Source organism: Phacochoerus africanus, chromosome 11 (genome assembly GCF_016906955.1).
Source record: "Phacochoerus africanus isolate WHEZ1 chromosome 11, ROS_Pafr_v1, whole genome shotgun sequence".
NCBI lineage: Eukaryota > Metazoa > Chordata > Mammalia > Artiodactyla > Suidae > Phacochoerus > Phacochoerus africanus.
Window position 1 is genome coordinate 113,657,262 of NC_062554.1, and position 17,971 is coordinate 113,675,232.

The 17,971-nt window shown below is 37.5% G+C and overlaps 1 protein-coding gene across 6 annotated transcripts in view; it reads left to right on the forward strand.

Annotated features, from left to right (window-relative positions):
* DNM3 (dynamin 3) overlaps nucleotides 1-17,971 on the forward strand; it is a 542,059-nt gene that overhangs the window by 113,062 nt on the left and 411,026 nt on the right. For all 6 annotated transcript variants that reach the window (XM_047751932.1, XM_047751935.1, XM_047751934.1 and 3 more), the window contains exons 3-4: nucleotides 12,629-12,778; nucleotides 13,991-14,194. In XM_047751932.1, coding sequence (XP_047607888.1) covers nucleotides 12,629-12,778; nucleotides 13,991-14,194 — 354 coding nt within the window. The remainder of the gene's footprint in view (nucleotides 1-12,628; nucleotides 12,779-13,990; nucleotides 14,195-17,971) is intronic.

The window sequence follows — 17,971 nt, forward strand, 5'->3', positions numbered from 1 at the left end:
CTGCTGTGGCTCGGTGGGCAAAGAACTGGACATAGTGTCCATGAGGATGTGGGTTCAATCCCTGGCCTCCCTTAGTGGAGTAAGGATCTGGAGTAGCCGTAGATCACAGATGTGGCTTGGATCTAGTGTTGGTGTGGCTGTGGTGTAGGCTGCAGCTGTAGCTCTGATTTGACCCCCTGGCCTAAGAATTTCCATATGTGACAGGTATGGCTGTAAAGAAGAAAAAAAAAAAAACTGATCATATAATGCATTGGGTTTTGCTAAGTTATAAATGTTCTTATAAGAATCCCTCGGGATTAAATAAAAATTACTTAAGGTGGACCTTAAAATATTTTAAATTTACTTATCTCCATTTAGATAGGTCTAAAACTAATTGGCCAGTTCTATTAATTGAGTTTTCTTCATACTAGGGACAATATTTAGTTTTCTCCTTCCCTTCCTCCTTTCCTGTCTCTCTTCCTTTCCCTTTTTAAGTTTTCAAGAAATGATTGGATTGACTCTATTGCTGAGTCATAGAATAATTTTTGCAATTTATGAAGAAAAGGCATCTTGTCAGAGTTACTTTACATTTTAGTTTTATCATCAGTTTTGAATGTTATGCCCAAGAAATTTCACATATTCATATATTCTTTTTCATTTGTTCAGACTTTTATTGCAAAGATATGTACTCTCATTACCAAGCTATACCATACTGACTCTGACTACTTAGTGCTTGGTCCATAATTGATAATAAGTATTTTTGTATTACTCTCTACAACACTGAAGTGATTTTATCTAATAAGACAGAGTTTAGAGGAGATGTAACTCTCATTTACAAGAGTCTGTGCTTTTGTTAACATTTAATGCATTTAGCAGAGCAGGCATTCAGGAGAAAATTTCTGTGCTTTTAGCTAAACATGTTGTGTATGTATATGTGTGTGTTTATGCAAGCTTGGGCCAGAGGAGAAAACTTTGAGTAATGCTGCAAATACTGTAGATAAAAATTAAAAAATTAAATTGTTTTGTAGAAATTGACAGGCTGATTCTAACATTCTTAGGAAATGCAAAGGACCCATAGTAACTAAAACACCTTTAAAATATAAAAGCAAAGTTGGAGAAGGAACACTATCTGATTAAAACTTGTTACAGAGCTGCAGTAATCAAGGTAGTTTGGCATTGGTATAGACAAGTAGGTCAATGACACAGAACAGAGTTCAGAAATGGACCTACAGATATGCAGACAACTGGTTTTTGGTAAAAGTGGAAAGGTAATTCAATGAATAAAGGGTGGTATTTTCAATACATGATTTTGGAAAGATTGACTATTCATATGTAAAAAATGAACTTCTATTTATACCTTTCACCGTATATAAAAAGTTAAGTTGGCTTTCCAACTCATAATGACCTTCAGGAATTTGTCATGAAGACACTTGAGGAGCTTACCAAGTACATAAAGTTTTTTTTTTTTTTTTTGCCTTTTAAGGCCCTACCTGTGGCATATGCAGGGTTCCAGGCCAAGGGTTGAATTGGAGCTACAGCTGCTGGTCTATGCCACAGCCACAGCAATGCAGGATCCTAGCTGTGTCTGTGACCTACACCATAGCTCATGGCAATGCGGGATCCTTGACCCACTGAGCGAGGCGACCAGGGATCAAACCTGCAGCCTTATGGTTCCTGGTTGGATTCCTTTCCGCTGTGCCACGACAGGAACTCCACATTAAGATATTATTAAAATGTTTAGATGTAATAGTGCTGCTGACAAGTTGTTTGTAGAAGCTTATACTCATAGATAAAAGCCTTTAGTCAAGTTGCAGATGTATCTGGCAATATATATTGTAGTTTGATGCTGTCTTTGAGAATTTTTTAAAAATTGCATATTTATGCACTTGTAGTTCTAATACTGCTTAAATCTTACAAACGTCATTCCTTGTTTATAAGATTCTATGGGGAAATATTTTCATTTTGCAAATCTTAGACTTTCCATTTTATTTTTCTGTATAGCGAATTACTTGAACTTTCTGTATTACTCGAACTTTCTGTAGTACTCGAACTTTCTATATTGCTTGAACTTTCTGTATTACTCAAACTTTCATGACAAAGTCTAGTGTTTTACTCTTAATTACATATTTTTACTTTATTTTTTTTGTCTTACTAAAACAAGAAATAACATTGAAATATTTGCTGTTTCTGAAATTGTCCTTTCATTTACTCTTTAATACTGTAATAACTCACTTATTTGGAAACCTCTTTTCAGTTTTGCAACTTAGTTGTTTATCAGGAGAAGCTAAAAGAGCCTTATGCAGTCAAAATTAATATTACAAAGTCTGTAATATAAAGCTCATATTTTCAGGGTCATGACCTTACTCTGGGCATTTCCAGTCTTTATTTATTTATTTTTATTTTTTTATTTTTTTGTCTTTTTGCCATTTCTTGGGCTGCTCCCACGGCATATGGAGGTTCCCAGGCTAGGGGTCAAATCGGAGCTGTAGCTGCCAGCCTACGCCAGAGCCACAGCAACGCAGGATCCGAGCCGCGTCTGCAACCTACACCACAGCTCACGGCAACGCCGGATCGTTAACCCACTGAGCAAGGGCAGAGATCGAACCTGCAACCTCATGGTTCCTAGTCGGATTCGTTAACCACTGCGCCACGACGGGAACTCCCAGTCTTAATTTAGACTCAGACTATATATACTAGGCTATTGGACTTCTCAGTCTAGAGTAAAACATAAAGCTGCAAGTTAGAATGGGAATATGGCTTAAGAACAGATGCATTTTCAAGAGTAAGAAGTGACAGCTATAAACCTGATACAAGGGAAGAGACAATTTAAAAAAACATAAATATAAATTTTAAGTTAACAAGGCAACTGATAGTGAAAATCATTGAAATAACAAGAAATATTTTAATTCCATTATGTATAGAACTTCGTTTAAGGATAGAGGAAATTATATAATGCATACACGATTTCTGTAAGTGCCAGTACTTACTTTGCCTTTTCAACAGATCTTAAGACTATTGATTATTTTCTCTTTGAAACATATACTATTCTTTTGGCTTCCATGATGCCAAATACTCCTGGTTTTTGTTCTGTCTCTTTGGCCCCTTTCTCTCTTTGGCTAATGTGTTACCTTCCCCCCGGCCTTTAAGGTTTGCACCAACCCAAGGCTCCTTTCTGTGTTGTTTGGTATCTTCCCTTTAGGCAGTCTCTTCTACGCCCTGGCTTCTGTTAACAACTCACGCACCTTATGACTCTCATGTTTATAGCTCCTGGGCTCAACTCCAGACACTTATTTCCAGCTGATTGCTTGAAACTCTATTTGAATATCTCAAAGATGTCAAACTCAATATGTCAAAAGCCGTATTTATGATCATTTTCTTCTCAATACCCACAAACCTCAAGTATCTGCCAGGGTTTATTTGTTGATTGATTCATTCAGTTACTTATTAATTTATTATTTAATTATGTGTGTGTGTGTGTGTGTGTGTGTGTGTGTGTGTATATATATATATATATATGCCCAGTAGATGCAATTCACTGTTTTTGGTACTGGGAGTACACAAGGTAATTTTCCTGTTCTCATAGAGCTTATATTCCAGTGAGTGAAGACAGGCAATAAAAAGCAAGTAAGAAAATCTTCAGGTAGTGATTATGTGCACTGGAGAAAATAAACTGGATGATGTGATATAATGTGACTGAGCTGCTACTTTTCTTTGCCTGATCAAGAAGGCACTCTAAATCAGAGATGACATGTTGGATGAGAAGTAAATGACGAGAAGGAGCCACACTTGTAAAGATCTGGGCAAAGGGCATTCCAGAAGATGAGTAGCTTGTAGAGGGGCCCTGGGGTGGAAACAGACTTGGTGCTCTTGAAAAGCAAAAAGGAGGGTGTTATAGCAGAAATATTTTGAGCACAGAGGGTAGAAATAGTGTTACAGATAGAGGTAGGTAGGGGTCAGACTCTCTAGGACTTTGTAGCCTGGGGAGAAGAATTTGGATATTTCTGACTGCTTTGGAAAACTAATAAAAATTTTTATAAAGGGAGGGACAGCTGCCAGATAGAGAATGGATTCAGTGGAGCAAGAGTGGAATCAGGAAGACCAGTGGGATGCTTTTATGGTAGTCAAGGTAACAGGTGGTATCCCCTTAGAAGGAGGATGGTACAGTGGAGGCAGTGAGAAGACAGTTGTGAGAGAGAGAGCTGAGGAAAATAAGGATGTAAAATAACTCTGTCTTTTGAGTGCCTGATTTAGTGGTAGTTTCAGTAATTGAGATGTGGAAGGCTGGGAGGAAGGGTATGTGTCGATGTTTGGAGAGGAAGGCAATGGGGAATTAAAACTTTGGTTTGGGGCAGTTCCCTTGGGGCACAGCAGGTTAAAGATTTGGGGTTGCCACAGCTGTGGCACAGGTTTCAGCTTTGGCGTGAGTTTGATCCCTGGCCTGGGAATTACCACATGCTGTGGGTGTAGCAAGTTTTTTTTTTTTTAAGTGGCCAGAAAAACCCCTTTGGTTTTGGACATGGTAATTTTGAGATATCCGTTAGATGTCCAAGTGGAAATGCCAATTAAAGGTTAGAATTAGAGTGCTTGAGACATGAATTTGGGGAGATGTGCATATATATAAAATTTTAAAGGCCAGTAAATTAAATGAGAGAAAATAGGATATCCATCTAAGAGAGAGGCTAGAGATGACAAAAAAGAGAATAGGTCTAGAAGGAAGTCTAGCTGCACTCCAGTATGTGGAAGTGGAGAAGAAGAGGAACAATGAGCAAAAGATATGGAGAAGGATCCAATGGTGAGGAAGGAGAAAAGTCAGGAAAGTTGGAAGAATGGGAGTTAGAATATTTCAAGGAAGAAGAGGAAAATCATGTCAGATAATGCTGAGACTTAGAAGAATTATCCACTTTGCAATTTTTGGCCAAGTGCTTGATGCACTGCTTATTTGGTTTCAGTATTTAGAATATAGTTTATCTCTTGATTGTGTTTTATGTGGAAACGATGATTATGATATGGAGTTGATTTTTGTTACACTCTGAGCTCCTCCTGAAAAATTATGAAACTAAAATCGAGCTATGTAGGTATTGCAGCCTCTGAGTCTCTGATGATTATTTTGGGGACTCATGGTAGAATGTTCCATACAAATTCTTATTGCTGGAGAGATTTCTGTCACATGCTAGTCTTGGTCTCATGTGCCAGCACTATTCTGAGGCCACTTAATACTCACCAGTAGGCTCTGCCTCACCCATGCTTTAGAACAGCCCAGCTCTTAGGCTAGAAAACTATACAGGCCACCATTGAACAGTAAATATCAGGAAAGCATTGTTATTCGTCTCTTGACCCTGAAGTCTATGTGAGTGGCTTTGTATTTCTGTGTAAAAGGCTCTGCCTTCTATTATTTCATGACTGAATTCTCCCCTTGGACTGAATTCTTCTGCCTTGGACCATCAGGCTCACTTAGGTCTGGAGTTCTGTTTTGGTCCCCTCCTTTGACTCAGGAGTACCAGAGCCCTGATCCCAAACCCTAGTCTCTGTGGCTGATCTCTGATACCTGCTGGACCCACCTTTTGTCTGTGGTGACATCTTGGCCCTACTTGTTCCGACCCCAGCCCATTGTTCTTCATCCTCTGAGACCCCTATCTTTTACCCACTGTTGGACTTGCTCAGGTTGTTTGCTTCTTTAGATTTCTTCTTCCTTTTTTTTTTTTTTTTTTAAACTGCTAAATTCCCCTGTTTACCCTAGGAGACCACTGAGTTCTGCTTTATACCTGGGTCTATATAATTCATATGTAACTTACCCTGTTGATTACTTAACTACAGTTCTAGGCTCTTGGCTTCAATTTGGAAGGACTTGAAGGCTTGATGGAAACATTTTCCCCAAATTGCTCAGTGGAATGCAAAGTGGGCTTTTTTTTTTTTTTTTCTAAAAAAGAAGAAATCTATAGGTGCCCTTTACTCCAAATAGTATAGGCATCAGGGAAACATAGATGAGTAAAATGTAGTCTCTGCCTTTAAGGAAATATGTTTTTAAATGTAGTCATACTAGATGATTTTCATAGCCAGTGGATTCAGCTAGTTGCATTGAGAACCTGTGTCTCATGTACTCCATTTTCATTGGAGCCCTATGCTTACAAAACATTGCTATTAAAACATTTTAGGGGAGTTATCGTTGTGGCTCAGTGGTCATGAACCCAGCTAGTATCCACGAAGATGTGGGTTTGATCCCTGGCCTTGTTCAACAGGTTAAGGATCCGGTGTTACCGTGAGCTGTGGTGTAGGTCGCAGACCCGGCTCAGATCCTGAGCTTCTGTGACTGTGGTGTAGGACAGCAACTGCAGCTCTGATTCAACCCCATATGGGAACTTCCATATGCTGCGGGTGAGGCCCTAAAAAAGACAAATTTTTTTAGAAATAAAATTCTAGCTAAAGTGTCAAGGACCTAAGTTCTTAGAATAAAGATTGGCTAGAGGTTATATGTATGTGTTCCATAGTTATTTTTTCTACTTAACCTTGATTAATTGAAACATATGCGTATTTTCCCCATAGAATGGCCATATTGGAAATATTTAAATTCTTATGGTCATGCTGTGCTTTTCACAGATGACTGGAATGATGCCCAGGCTTAAGCCATATCATCCTTCCCCCAAATAATTTGTCAGCTGTTTAACCTAGTGTTATTTGTTTTTCATGATCAGCAGAAATGACAGTGCTAAAATGTTTTATAGGAAAAAAAGAATAGAGTGGTAGCTTTGATTTTTTAATATCCTCTCCCCCAAAATCATTTTTTGATATAAAAATGTATCTTAATGTTTGTTTCAAATGTAGGCTATTTTTAACATTGGGAAACCAGGAAAAATTTTAAAAACTTGGAGTCTTATTTTGTGAAACTGAAAACACACTATGGATTTCAGCAGAGAGGTTCTACTGACACTCAGTAGAATTTCATGGATGCATTATCAGGCTTTTAATGCTTATGTGCACATAGCCTTCATTCTTTATATGAGCTTGTGGCTAAGAGATTTAATCACTCTCTATTCAGATTGAACTTGGGCTGAAGCCTGGAATTGTTTGAGAAAGAGATCATTTATGTGCCTGACTACCAAGCATTCAGAGTGAAAGGAACACTGAGAACATGCCAAGAGAGCTTGTACCAGTGGAAATTGTACCTTTCTATAAGAAAGAATGTATCTCAGGACCATAAGATGAGATTCGTTAGGCCTTCAGACGTATTAGTTTACTATAGTATAAAAGTCTCAGAAGACACACATTTACCAGCTCTTAAAAAGTCTAGCTATTGAAAAGCTAGTGCAGCCTGTCCCATAGAGTTGGTTTGGGTGTTAGAATTTCCTTCATCCCCCAAATCCTGTGAACATTCTTCTTCAGAGGTGAGTATAGTAAGTAATTAATTGCTCTTGTGATAATCCTTTCCAAGACTTTCATCGATAATTTTGTCTTTGGACAGAAGGCGGTAAAGCGGTGACCTTTAAATTCTGCTTACTATGTTGCTAGTAGCACTCACCTTATTGACAGTGTAATCCTGTAGCGTGAATCGTGAAGTATAGTTATGGTTGCCATGCTTTTCTAATTGGAATGCAGTCTATGTGGTCTGACAATTATCCCTGTACTGTTAGTGACAAGAGGACACAGACCTTTGAGTCCCTGGATTTGGGAGGAGGACATATTAGAGGAAGCTCCTTTCTGTTAACTAAGATTAGATTATCCCTGAATTTTTCTATCCTATAGAAGGTATTATTTCCCAGGAAGCCCTTTGAGATCCATAGCGAAAGGGATTTTGTGGATCTTGCCCCATTAGTCCTTCTGATGTGCTGGGCAGGTGTGAAGGTTTGACTCCCAGTAATGGACATAGTTTAGACCCAAGTTGACATTCCTACTATGGTTATGCTTTGGTCATTGATTTAAGATCACTCTGTGGGTATATGTGTATGTGTGTGATGTATTTTGTGGTATAAACAATACTATTTGTAGAGCTTAACCAGTGAGAATACATGCAGAAATATATTTAAAAATGTTTTATTACAGTTGAAGTACAGTGTTGTGCCAATTTCTGCTGTACATCAAAGTGACCCAGTCCCTCTCTGTCACACACACACACACACACACACACACACACACACACACACACACACACACACTCCCTTTCTTATATTATCTTCCATCATGGTCTGTCTCAAGAAGAAATATTTTTTAAAGATGTAAAATGACTAGAAAATAGGATCAATCCCCATTTTCACCTGATGAATTTCATATGCTTCCCCCACCATCAGTTCTACCTGTTTGTCTCATCCATCAATATTCATTATTGTGTTTCCTTCCTGTTTCCATTGATGAACTGGTATGTTCCTTTCCAGTGCTTCCCATCTCCTCTTCCTGAAGACATCATTTCAGCATGTGTCCCTTCTTACTTGTGCATCATCAGCTCTCCCTCAGGACTGGATGAATACCATCAGCCTGTGAACATGCTATTAGTTTGCTCATCTTTATAAAACCCTCTCTTGACTTCATATCCCTCTCCTGATGCTCTCTCACTTCTTTCCTCTCCTTTACAATGCAACTTCTTAAAGGCATTGTCTACAACCAGTCTCCTTTTCCTTTCCTCCCTTTCTCTCTGATATCTATTCCACCCCACTCCACTGTAACAGTGCTTTTTCAGCATCCTGAAAGTCCCTCAGGTTGCCCAATTTTATGATCCATGCTTTGTTCTCATTCTTACCTGACATGTTGGCAGTATTTGATGGAGTAGAAAGTCTCCTTTCATGAAACATCCTCTTTCCATGACTTTGAGTCGCCTCTCTCTGGGTTTTTCTCCTATCTTGTTGACCACTCCAGCTTACTTTCCATTTCCTGACCGCTAAACGTTGGAAAACCAAGGGGCCAGTGCTCTGACCTCTTCCCTATCTAAGATTCTCACTTAGTGATCTCATCCCCTTGCCTAACTTTAACGAATTCCAAATATATATCTCTAGCTTAGACTTCTCTCTAAATGAGTCGCTCACATTTTCAGCCCCAAAGGCATTTTTGTGCTAATTAGAAAAAGCTACCTTTTCCTCAAGCCCTTGACTGCCATCTTCTGGAAAAATTTCAGAGTAGAAATTTATTACTTATCTCATGATACCAATGTGAATTATGCCTCTTTCAGCTGCTTGATCCTCAGCCATTAGCAGCGGTTCCGTTTCTCCATGTGGGTGGTGTGTAGTAGGTATCACAAGCTCAGTGGTTCCCAAACTGAACTCTTAATCCCCAGTCCCATCTTCCTGACACCTTTCTTTTCTTTTCTTGAATAGAAGTAGTCTTTTCTATTAAAAATTCTTCCCGTTGCTGAGGTCAAACTCCTTGAAGTTAGCCTCAACTCCTCTTTCTCCCATACCCCTCCTTTAATCCTTCAGCAAATCCTGGTGGTTTTTCCTTCAAATACCTCAGAATGTAACCACTTCTCACTACTCCCACTGCTCCCACCCAGGTCCAAGTTCTATCATCTCACTATTATTATTCTGATAGCCAGCTTCTTCTCTTATGCCTCATTGTCTTTTCTCAACACAGCAGTTCAATTAGTTATTTAAAACCTAGTTCACGTCATGTTTCCCCTTTACCCCAAATCCTCAAAGGGCTCTACCATTCATTTAGAGTAAAAACCGAAGTCTTTAAAGTGGCCCACAGGCCCTACACCATCCAGGTCTGTACCACAGCTCTGACCTCATCTCCCACCCCTCTCTCCAAGCTCTGTGCTCAGGCATGTTGCCCTCCTTCCTCTTCCTCTAATATATGCCAAGAGTGCCTCAGGCACCATGCCAGGATCTTCTTATGTAAAGCATGGCTTCTTAAGTCTTTGCTCAGATGTCAATTTATCGTATTGGAGAAGCCTTCCTCGACCAACACGTTTAATGAAGCGACTCCCCTTCCGCAGTATTTAGTATCTCCCTTCTCAGTTTTCTCCATAGCACTTATCGTCTGGCACATACATTATTTACTGTTTCATCTCGCTAAAATCTATGCTTCATGAGGCTAAAGACTAATTTTTCCCCCTGTACTATATCCCAAGTTTCTAAAACAATTCCTGACAAGGAACTCAATAAATAATAAAAGAATGAACACCAACATCCCTAAATCTCTCTGTGGAACCCTATCCTTAAAAAGACACGAAGGTTTGGAATGGTCCTTCACAATTCCAGTTTCTCAATTCCAAGATAAAAGCATTTTCAGAAGTCCCAGAATGAATTTAAAATCTAATTTGAAAACTGCATTGACTTTAAAGCTTTCTGGAAGGGACTTAGTTTCCCATAGAGAAAGCAAGTCGGCGCCATCTAGTGGCAACAAGAGAAGTATACATTTGTGTTACTTGAATTAGTGATTAGAAACATAATTGAAAAAGTAGTCTTTGATCCTTATTAATCTATGAGGATAATTACAGTGCTCTCAGGTTTACATTCTCAAAAGTTTTCATTTTCCACAGATATGTTGAATTTTGAAAAAGTACTGTCTTGTTTCTTCTAAATTATTTATTACTTATTTTTACTTCCAAATTTTTGTTTTTTAGGATCTGACATTCATTGTTCCTCTTTATTTTTCTAAATGTTTTATCCTCTACTTCTCTTTAAACTCTTACATGTTACTGTCCTAGCCACAGAGTGGGTAAATAAAGGCTCTATCTTCTAAGGTTTGATATTCTAATAGAAACAGCACCTCTGAGAGGAAACATCTGAAAGAACATGGCATATAATGCAGTGATCTCTTCAGGCCAGGCTTCTGAAGGCTACTGAAGCTTAATTATTGTGTATGCTTCCACCGTTGAGGCATGAGCTTTTGGGAGTCCTAGCTTGCTGTCGTTCAGGAAGTGGAACATATTACTGTATGGAGAAACGAAGACAGAAAAATATTCATGTCCACCCACATTGACAGGAAAGACAGAAATTAAGTAAAGTCTCTGACTGTCATGCTCACATTCAAAACGTTAGGTCATTACAGTTCTTTGGCAAATTAAAGCAGAAACTCATTAGTTCTACCTCAGGAGCCTGTGACCTTTCTAGTCCTGAGTTAGCTGGAGGGGGCCTGGGAAATTTGTGTCTGCCACCAAGAGGCCTGAACAATGATCAGACAAACTAAGAAAGGATGTGGGATAAGCAGAGGGTGTTGGGGGGGGGTAGGTGTGGAGAGGAACTCTGTATGCCAAAGCTCAGATTAGTCCCAGACTTTTCAAATGGGAGAGGACTTTTTGTCTGAGAAGCTCCAGGGGGTAAAAGTTGGACCAAGGAAATGTGATAAGAAAACAAATCTCATACCAACATTAAGAAACATTTTCCAATAAGGTTTTTTTTTTTTTTTTTTTTTCCCCCCAAAGAGATCAAATCCTCGGTTCCCCATCGGTGGGAAGGTCCAAGCAGAGACTAGATGAAAACCTGCCAGGGTTTTTTTTGACACTATTAAGAGTCTCTGATTCTCTGAATGACCTTGCTTTCTCTGTATACACCAAAACCCTCTTCACTCTTCAGTACTCACTTCATACCCCATTTGTTTTTTTGGACACTGCTTTTTGAAGCCATCTTTCCTATCTTTGTGTTTCCTTTCACTTTAGATCTAGATCAGCACTTACTTCATTCTACCTGTGTTCACTGATGCTAGGCTATTTGAAGACAGGGGACCACATCTTGTAGTTGTCTCCCTATTGGGCTTGCCATGTAGTAGGTGAAGGTTAAATATTTATGGTGGAGAATGGTAGATTGTTTCAGCTGATATCTGGGCCCAAGATACTTCAGCCCAAGATACTTAGCCTTAGTCTAATTTTTCAGCTAGTTGTTAGGGAAATTAAAATATTTGTTAAGTCTGTTCCCTTGTTAAAATTATAAAATTTTATAATTTTATAGTTCTCATAGTATTAGTTCTCTTTTTTTTGAGCTGTGTTATTTATCATACACTTGACACCACTGGAAGCTGATATAGAAGTTGATAGTACAACAGTTTTAAGATGTTTCTGAAATTTAAAAAAAACCTAATTTTATATTATGTAGTTATTTTAGAATTTTTCCTTCTGCCTATAGATACTGACTTTTTTTTTTTAAAAAAAAAAGATTGCAGGTAAATAGTTTTTTTGATATAATATTCTTTTTTCTTGAGAAAATGTCTTTTTAATTACAGAATTTTGTATTGTATTTTGAATAGTATATTTTAAAGCTAAAATGTTCCACATTTTTAAGAAGAATTAAGTGAACTTTGTTTCTAAATCTTCTTTCCTTCTGAAGCTAAATTTATATAATTTATCATTAGTGGTGATATTGAAAACGGACATGCTAATAGGATTAGTAAGTAGGCTTTTTGTGTATCCTGCATCTAATTTCTTTGACAATTGGTTGCTGTTATTTTATCAGAGGCCCCAAATTCTCTTTATTTAATAGGCTAGATGGTTTCAGCACTGCTTATAACACTTAATTGCTTCTCTGCAAATTAGAAAATTTAGCATTCTTAGCATTTGTACTATGTTTAATATTTCTAAAGTATTGTGCTTCTTAGTAACTGCTGTGTTCTCTAATTGTGATGGCTGAAAAGACAATATTAGATACTTTGACTTGTAATTAAAGAAGCATTGTTTCCTTGTAATTATTGCAAGAGTACATGAAATTTAGGTTGTATTAATTTATCTTTGTAGAATATGCTGAATTTCTACATTGCAAAGGAAAAAAATTTACAGATTTTGATGAAGTTCGCCATGAGATTGAAGTAGAAACAGATCGAGTAACTGGGATGAATAAAGGCATTTCCTCCATACCCATTAATTTACGAGTCTATTCCCCACATGGTAAGTAAAATAACGAAATTCCAAATTCTTGTCCTCGAAAATTTTCACTATATTAATCAATGTACATTATTTATGGACTATGGTTTGTTTTCTCAAAAAAATACCAAGTTTCTAGGGTTATGCTTAGTCACTTCTGTAAACAGTATGACCCAACAGCTCATCGATTTATTTATGGGGAGGCAGGAGGAGATGACTTTTAAAAGAGAAATTAATAATTCATTTAAAAAAGGTTTACTTTGAACTTTCAGAAGTCTAAAGAGATATGCATGAAAACTTCCATTTTTAATATCTTCATTCTTTGCAGAAGTCTTAGGGGTGCATGGTTCTATGGTCGAGTCTTCCCTCATGAATCTTCTTGCAGTCCTGTATATTCCTATTTAGTCTCTTCCTGAGGAATCAACTGGGATTTTTTTTTTTCCAGATTGTCAGCAGAAACTTATAAATCAGATAACTAGTTCATAACTCAGATGCATTCAAGAATAGCCTCCGTTCTGACTTATATTTTAGTGGGGCAGATTTTGATCTCTGATCTTATATCCAGCTCTGTTGCTTTTAAAAAGGAGCATGAATGACATACACTCAATTATGACTTCCCAAGAGGATATGATGGCAACATTTTTGTGTGCATAGAGAAGGATAGCCAGGTCAGGGCTGGAGTCACTGACTCAGTAGTGTCCTGCATTCCCAAATGGTGCTACAGGAATCTGGCTCTATAACCTGCACACTAACCTCAAGACCCCACGAGGTTAATGGCTTTCCAACAGACTACGTGGTCAATACTGTAAATAACATAAGATGCTTTTAAAGGGAAGCACAAATCTTACCCTGAGAATTTTTACACCATTTGAAGGCAAGGTGCAAGACTGAGAGACAGCATATTCACTTATTGTTCAGTATTTGAATTTAATCCCCCCCCCCCCCCCGGTTAAAGATATGACAGATCTCTGAGAAAACTATTAGGCATGCAAATCAGTACCTGTTAAATCATGCTGAAATGATCATTTGGCCAAGCACAATCATATCATAAAAACAGAGAAAACTTGCAAAACCATTTTGAATTCTGTTTTTTTGTTCTATGCATGTGAATTAGAGTTCTGCAGATACGTATAAAGCTCAACTTGTTTTATTTCTACTAAAACGATGATTCTGTGTTGTTGATATATTTCAGCCTTGAGGTTGTATGTAAGACCTTTTTTCCCCCTTTCTGCATAGTGTTAAATCTAACCCTCATCGACCTACCTGGAATTACTAAAGTGCCTGTGGGAGATCAGCCACCAGATATTGAGTACCAGATCAGAGAAATGATTATGCAGTTCATTACCCGGGAGAACTGTCTGATTTTGGCTGTTACCCCAGCCAACACCGATCTTGCAAACTCAGATGCATTGAAGCTAGCTAAAGAAGTTGATCCTCAAGGTGAGTGTGTGGCCCATAGATGAAAAGGAATTAGTTTAAAATTTTAAGAGTTGGGGTATAGTGGATATATTTCAAAGTAACACAAATTCTCATAATTTGATTTCATTATTAATTAGCAATTGTTAATATTAGATCTTTTGAATTTGAGTTAGAAAGAAAAATATATTTTTGTACTTAAGATGTAGAAAGAAAAATATGGGGACTATAGCCTAAATCTATATAAGTGAATGTAAAATTAATTGAGATCTAAGAAAATAGACATTTCTAATGTTATGAAGTACTTATTTTAAGATCTGATAAAAGAAATTTCTAATACGGAATTCAGATACTCCCCTTAGTTATTAAAGAGTTATCTGAATCTATTTCCAATAAAAACATCTTTTCTGTTTTTGGGTTTTTTTTTTCTTTTAAAGTAGGAAGTTCTTTTAATGCATGTAAGATTATTTAGTTTATAATTATTTGACATATATTATAAAAGCAAAGACCTACCTGTTATTGGCATTTAAGAATCTAAAGAGTCCCTTATTTATGCTATTGTTTGCTTTTTTTTTTCTTTCTCTGAGCTGAGTAATCATTTATCCACAGGGGACCTCAGTAATGGGTCTTTGCGTGTGTGTTTAAGAAATTATGGAAGGGCTATTAGCAGTGTGTCCTTTCAAGATGGAGATGCATCTTCTCCAAGTCTAGGAATTAAAAAAAAAAAAATAGTTTGCCCCATTTTCTGTGGTCTCTTTATCTGAAATTCTTATTGTTGTCATGTTAAAACACCTAGATTAAACTTTTTTTTTTTTTTTTAAATTTCTCTTTTATCAATAATTTGTCCTTTTGTTCTACTTTTTGGAAGGTTTACTCCTTTATCTTCAGCTCCTCTAATTAATTTTTCATTTCTGATATCATTTTAAAAGTTCCTACAGCATTTTCTTATTTTGTGAATGTCATTTTAATTTTTTAAAATAGCGTCATGTTCTTGGTTTCTCTAGTGCAATATTTTCTCTAAAGATTTTAATGAGAGCTTTTTGAGGTTTTCCTTTTGTATTCTACCATGTCTGTGAGTCCTTTTTTTTCCCCCTGGTTGTTTGTTTTGGTCATTGCCTTTGATGTCAGAGGCCTTTTTCAGATGGTTGGTGGTCTTTTGCTGCATGGGTAGATGTTAAGAGTAGAGCACTAAAAACCTGATAGAAGCTCTGCCTATGCCTGAAAGGGATTCAGTTGCTAATAGGCTTTTCCATAGGGTGCTTGGGCTGGGACCTGGTTGTTTTGTTAGGAAACTTTCTCAGCTGCTGTTAAATTCTTTGAGTATTTTCTCTTGAGCTGGTCTGGTATAAGCCTGATGTCCAGTGGTCTTAGGGTTATGAGGAAGAATTGAGTTCTTGGGGGCAGGTGGTGTGGTTCTCATTATTCAGCATGTAGACTTCTTAGTAATCCCTCTGCTTTCATAATGACTTTCCTAAAGGTCTTCTTGAGTCCAAAGTCCCCTCTGGTTCCTCCTCTTCTGAAAGTAAATATTCAGTGTTCTGCTGAGGTTGAGGAGGAATAACCGTGTGATTATGCAAGATAGGAAAAAGGTTCTGGTGGACCCTTAAATTTAACAGCCAGCTATATAATTTTTCACCCAGTTCTTCTATTTTCAATTCTTCCTACACTAGCCTTGGTGCCCTTAGTTCTTGAACCTTTGCAGTGTTCTGCAATAATGATTGGTTTACTTCTTGTAAACTTACTCGAACAAACCAGAGATTGGTCCTTAGAACGAAACAGGTAGATGTTCCAGATGGCTGGATGGGACTATCACTATGATTCCTTCTTCAGCACCAGTGGCTTGGAAGAGCCAGATGATGGATTGGGGCTGGAGTCTAGTTATAAACATGATGCTAAAAACTCCTGTCCCAGAGGCCTTCTTGTCCTACAAGAAACAAAACCAGATTATCTGATTGAAACAAAGATGGCGCTTCCATCAGTGGTTTTTAGCAAGTGCAGCACAATTCACATCCCTGAAAAGTCCACTCTCACTTCATGGAGGAGTACAAATGATATCTTCCAGTCTGTCTCCCATAAGTCTGTATCCAAAAAGTTAAATGAGGCTTTTTTCCCCCTGTCGTAGACCTGACTTATTTTACAAGCTTATTTTTATTAGCTACCACTTAAAAATTGCCCTGTGGGAGTTTCCACTATGGCTCAGTGGGTTAAGAACCAGACTAGTATCCATGAGTAAGCGGGTTTGATCCCTGGCCTTGTTTAGTGGGTTAAGGATCTGGCATTGCCACAAGCTGTGGTGTAGGTTGCAGACGCAGCTCAGATCTGGAGTTGCTGTGGCTGTGGTGTAGGCTGGCAACTGCAGCTCTGATTCGACTCCTACCCTGGGAACTTCCATATGCTGCAGGTGCGGCCGTAAATTAAAAAAAAAAAAAATTGCCCTGTAAATGTTTGTGAACTTACTCCAAATGACCCTCATTTTTTATGACTCATTGTAACTCCTGCTTTGTCAAAGATAGAACCTCATTACCCAAATTTTTTATATCCTGTATATGGTAGTCCTAAGAACAGATTTTTGAAAGTTTTGCTGACAATTCACAGATAATTTTGCAGATAATTGATAATTTTCCAGAAATAGAGAAAATACTGAATGCCACCATGTGCTACTTTCTTGTCTATTGACACTTATATAGTGATTGCTAAGGAGGACAAATTCATTGCCTGAAAGATCTTAGTAAGTGCAACTTTTGGTTTTGTTATTAGAAGTTCCTTGCTAACCTCAGGGTTAATTATTTATTTTCTCATCATTATTTCATTTCTCACACTCCTGAACACTGTTATATTCAAGAAGCCTGAGGTTTGTATGATGACTAGATCTTCACTAGAGACTCACTTTTGGCATTTGCAATGAGGCTTTGGCTTGTGCTAACATCACTCAAGTTCCCAAAGAAGAGGGTGAATTTTTGCCCAAAGCAATAGGGGTCACAATGTGGTAAAATAATTAAAATAGAGAAAAGAGGAAGCTGTAGGACTCTATGAAAGACGAGTTTAGAATATAATATGTAGAGATAGGTGTATTGGGGTTGACCTTGATGTATCCTCTGTGCCCTCCTAGTCATTCTATGGGAAGACTGAATCATTCTAATGTTGGATTCATAGGTCTAGTTTTCCTTATAATTACAACTTGGGTTAAAAGAAAGAAAATCAGTGACATCATCTTTGGTTATTTAGGTGTGTATTGCTTAATTTCACCATGTTTGTGAATTTCTCAAATTCTCTTCTGTTGTTTTCTAATTTCATTCCATGTGATGAGAGAACATACTTTGTATTATTTCAGTCCTTTTAAATTTATTGATACTTGATTTATGGCCGAACATGTGATCTATCATGGTGAGTGTTCTGTGTGCATTTGAGAAAAATGCATTTTCTTCTGTTGTTTGGTAGAGTGTCTGATAGATGTTTTTTAGGTCTATTTGGTTTGTAGTACTATTCAAATTTTCTGTTTCCTTCTTGGTCTTCTGTCTGGTTGTTCTCTTCTTGAAAATGAGACATTAAAGTCTCACATTATTGTTGATGAATTATCTATTTCTCCCTTCAATTGTGTCAATTTTTGCTCTATATTTTAGGGCTCTCTTATTAGGTATCTTTATACTTCTTATGTCTTCTTGATGGAGTGACCTTTTGATTATTATAAAATGTTCTTTTTTGTCTCTGGTAACAATTTTTATCTTAAATTCTGTTTTGTTTGATGTAGCTACTCTAACTCTTTTTTAATTCTCTAACTCTTTTGGTTACTATCTTCTTGGT